Source organism: Cupressus sempervirens, chromosome 7 (genome assembly GCF_028749045.1).
Source record: "Cupressus sempervirens isolate cs-2001-9-10 chromosome 7, ASM2874904v1, whole genome shotgun sequence".
Classification (NCBI taxonomy): Eukaryota; Viridiplantae; Streptophyta; class Pinopsida; order Cupressales; family Cupressaceae; genus Cupressus; species Cupressus sempervirens.
The window spans coordinates 39,244,682-39,249,001 of NC_143124.1; the positions used below are offsets into that span (position 1 = coordinate 39,244,682).

At 37.0% G+C, this 4,320-nt stretch overlaps 1 protein-coding gene across 1 annotated transcript; it reads right to left on the reverse strand.

Annotated features, from left to right (window-relative positions):
• Positions 1–1,496: 1,496 nt before the first annotated feature.
• LOC149545335 (putative pectate lyase 18) lies at positions 1,497–3,868 on the reverse strand. Its single transcript, XM_089793741.1, has 6 exons — positions 3,854–3,868; positions 3,363–3,628; positions 2,303–2,933; positions 2,038–2,141; positions 1,791–1,929; positions 1,497–1,703 (listed from the first exon to the last, which is right to left on the reverse strand). Exons 1-6 carry the CDS (start codon positions 3,866–3,868, stop codon positions 1,497–1,499), a joined length of 1,362 nt encoding a protein of 453 aa, XP_089649867.1.
• Between the last annotated feature and the right edge of the window lie 452 nt (positions 3,869–4,320).

The window sequence follows — 4,320 nt, forward strand, 5'->3', positions numbered from 1 at the left end:
GATTTTTGATAACCAAGAGACCCTACACAGGAAATTCAAGGCCATTTCTGAGTATACCACTAAGATGATCTATTCGATGGCCACAAAATTGTATCTTCTATGAGTTGAAAATGAGGATAAGGACAAGAGAAAGGAAAATGATGTCACTCGCTCTCTCTATAGCTTCCTAGAGAATGGTTGGTTTAAAACCCTACTGGACTATGATCATTTTTTGTGAAGATGGATTGTTTTTATGATAATAAAAGGTATAGGATGAACTATTGGAGAAGGACTACTAGCTTGTCTCCAACCTATTGTAACCTGGGGTCAGCCGCCTTTACCTTGTCTACTTTTTAATGCACAAAAAACAATCACAAAAGTCACTCGGTGAACATAAAAGAAAATCATATAAACCAAGTGAACCTCGTGAATGAAGACACGAACACTTCACCAACCCAACTATTCAAATCAATACTAAGAAGAACCACAAGGATTGCTGAGAAAATCTATAGAGCATTATTTTGACCAAGCCAAGATGCTCTTTCATCAATCTTTAAACATTTACGATTCAAAATAGTTTCACCAATGATAGTCTTATTTTTGAGATGGTTCACAATTTTTTCTTTAAAAACAAAAAATTCATATCAATGCAACTAGCAAAGCAAAATAATTTCCAGATATGTAGAGCAATAACCATACCCTAATAGCTCCTATTTATTTAGAAGAAGAAATAAATATTTAACAACAAATAATTATTCAATCATTTGAGAGAACTTTTCAAAAAGATGATTGTCAAACTCATGATGTCCTACTTTTAATTCAAGTGACACCCAACAAAAGAAAAATGAAGAGTTTGTTCGTAGCATTGTGTGGGAATTTTTTTTTTTAATCAAATATAGCCTGTACTTATTTTTTGTTGACACCTTTTATATCATAGAGTGCAACATACCAATCTTTGTATAAATAGATTGTCTTATTTGGAAGAAATTTAGCAATGAGATTTATTTGTAGGATCATTTTCACTCTATTCCATTTTTACCAAGCATAATATTTGAGGCCCTAGATGTTATGTGAATAAAACTAAATCAATTTTCTATAATAAATGATTTTTTTTAAGAATACAGAGAAACTATTGATACTTCTTTGAGTAATATTTGGTGTGAATAAATAGCATGTCAAAATCAATCTATATGAACCTCAATCTAATCTGTGAACAAAAATTGAGCTAATCTCAATCTTTATATTGCACTTCTTATAAGGCATACTCAAGAAATACATTGAAATTCAGTGACAATCAAGATAATATAAATATAAATGTTATTGGCTTGACGTTCCACGACAATTCTTCAATTTTGAGAATAACATTACTGATATATTCAAATTTATTAAAAGATGACTCGAGACTCTCCAAAAACAAAACTAAAATAACTAACATGCCTCGCTTCGTCCTCTCATGCTTGGCAAGCTATAGAATTAAGGGATTCCTAACAATTTGTCTATAATGCATATGTTTTGGTCTAACAGCTCGAGCCCTTTCTACAGTTGAGAACACCTGAAGCTGCAGTGATTGAGCCCACAACAGATGACGGTCTTGCCGCCATACTCGAAGCCTTTGCATAGCTTGAAGATGCTCTAGCTCCTGATGCTGTAAAGAATGCCCCATTCAACATCAGATCTCCCAGTGATCTCCAATTCCCTTCTGTTGAATCTTGGTGCTTTGTCACCTGCACATTTCCCATTACCATACTTATTCTACATCCATTGAACACCAAAGAACATATATGAGACATCAGTTGCAAATGGACTTTTACCTCCTTGTGGAATCGATTGTCAGGGGCTAGGAATCTGTTTCCTTCACTGTTAATGGTGGGGTTCGCACTTCCGCCAATGGCGTACATTTCCCAGTGAGTGTAATCATTGTTCACCACATGGAAATTTCCATGTCGACACCTGCATCACAACGTATACATCTTATAGTGAAATGAAAATTAAAGAAATAAACTTGAGTGAGCTAATGTCTTGTGTTCCTCATGCAAGGATTGATACGGAATTCTATACCTGGGCATACGTTGAACAAGTCCTTCTCCAAAATGGTTGAATGCAACTGTTACTTGCATTTTGACGTCTTCGGTATGCGCGTCGCTATGTCCAAGGAGCATCACCTACAGAAAACGAATATGCCCATAAATACCAATACTCTTTATGTGTCTCCTAATAGGCTTCTAGTAACTTTTTAAAGCATGCCCATAAATATAATCATGAAACCTTTTTAAAAGCAAAGCTAAATTAATGGCAGACTAAATAAACCGGCAGTTTTGAGCACCTTGTCATGGTGAGTGAAAAAGTTGTTTGAAATTGTGATAGCAGTGGAGCCCATGATGGCATCGATCAGTCCATCTGTACATCTTGACAATGAACAGTGGTCGACCCAAATTGCGGTTGATCCAAAGATGTTAATCCCATCTCCATCACTCATAGTTCTATACCCGTAATGTGTGGACGAGCTCCTCACATTTGTATTTCCCGTAGGTTTGCAGTCATGGATATGAATTCCATGAATAATGATGTTATTCACGTACTGTATTGTAATGCAAGCTCCATTTGCTATATCAACATTCGCTCCTCTGCCGTCAATAGTCTTGTAGCTGTTCATGATCAGCTCCTCCTTTAGCTGAATCAGCATGTCTCTTTGAAAAATAATCCAGAGAGGCTCGGTTTGGATGACAGCGTGGCGCAGAGTGCCAGGCTTAGGATTGACGGGGTCATCGTCACTGGGATCGGTAACGACATAAAACCTCCCGTTCTTACCTCCAATGGCGTTTTTGCCAATTCCAATTGCGCAGTCAGCCAGTCTCTTTCTGTTGTTAACCCAATCGGAATCACAGCGCCAACAGTCGTCAATTGGGTTCCCTGTTCCGCACGAGCTCAGCTTTCTTCTCGAACTATTTAAACTCCTGCGCAGCAGTTCTTTAAATTGTTAAATAATCTCAACTCAACTGTATGCAACCGTCGATATATGCTGGCAATAAAACAACGCTAGAACGTCGAAGCCTTCTTAATTGAACTGACTTAGATAACCTTTCTGCAGTATCATGTTCATCTTAGAATTAATGTATCTGAACAAAGACAATCGTTAACAGCTAATGATATGGGGAATAGAATTTTCATCTATAGCTATTGACAGCTGCGTACCAACTACTGTCACAAGAATGGTATTATAGAAATTACGGTAAGGCAAGCACCAAGCAAGAGCATAAGAATAAGTAGAGAATGATTGACACACACAGTCATATGCATTGCATATCAATGTATTGAATGTGATGAGCTATTTAATTAAATTCTCTAAACTTTCTAGACCCTCTCAAAGACAACATGCTTATTACCTTTGCACCATTTGAACAACAAGCTCCGGCTTCTCAACATGATATTTAACGCTATTGTCAGCCTTGGTCGTGTTGAAAGGAGTTCTTATTGATTCCGTCATTGCTAACATGAATAGAAAGGAAGCAAACAAAAGAAGCAATGGCTTTAAGGCTTCACTGGAGGCCATTTTCGATAAGAAGATGAAACTCGCAATGGTTGTATGAAATGCTATGGCATTGGGCTCTCTTATATAGACAACGAGCGTCTGTGAAGTCTGTTTCTGTTTCTGTTTGCGAACCGTTGAAAATGTTGTTGTATGCACGTTAATACAGTGCGATTATTACGGTCGTAATGCACATGACTAGCAACTATTGATTTTCTTAACTAATGTGATAAAGCACTTGTTGAATGTGTCTTCGCATGTTTATTCCAACTTTTTCCTGAGTAGATATAATTCTCAAAATCTCTTTGAAAAACACAGATATAAGAAGTGAAAGTTTCAAGGATGTACTTGAGCTGTCACCATATTTCATGATTTTCTCACACGCTCGTATTCACCACATCAATAGGTGAATGTTTGTAAAGATTTCCGACCAAACGTTTGAAAATGTTTGTCGTTTCGGTCAATTTCAGTTTCACATTCAAAAGTCACATATTTGTGTTCCGTAATTTGCACGGGGATTGAAGAATAAATATCGACTCCTGTTGTTACCAAGCTTCCCACGCTCTCACGGTTCTTTTTCTCTCGGGACAAAATAAGATACGCTGTCAACTAAGGATGCGAGGATGTCATATAGACGTCACATGCAAAGATAACTAATAAGATGTTCTAAATTGGGAACTTCATGCATGCAATGATAACTAATAAGATGTTCTATATTCGGAACTTCATATGATGTGGAAGGCGATGGCAACTTCATATGATTGATGTGGAAGGCGATGGCAATGGCTGTAATATAGGGAAAATATATGGGTAGA

Coding starts and splice junctions, on each gene's coding strand:
- LOC149545335 (XM_089793741.1), bottom strand. Junction 2,934..3,362: donor GTTGTTCAAATGGTGCAAAG/GTAATAAGCATG, acceptor ACTGCTGCGCAG/GAGTTTAAATAGTTCGAGAA. Junction 1,930..2,037: donor CTTGTTCAACGTATGCCCAG/GTATAGAATTCC, acceptor GTTGTGATGCAG/GTGTCGACATGGAAATTTCC.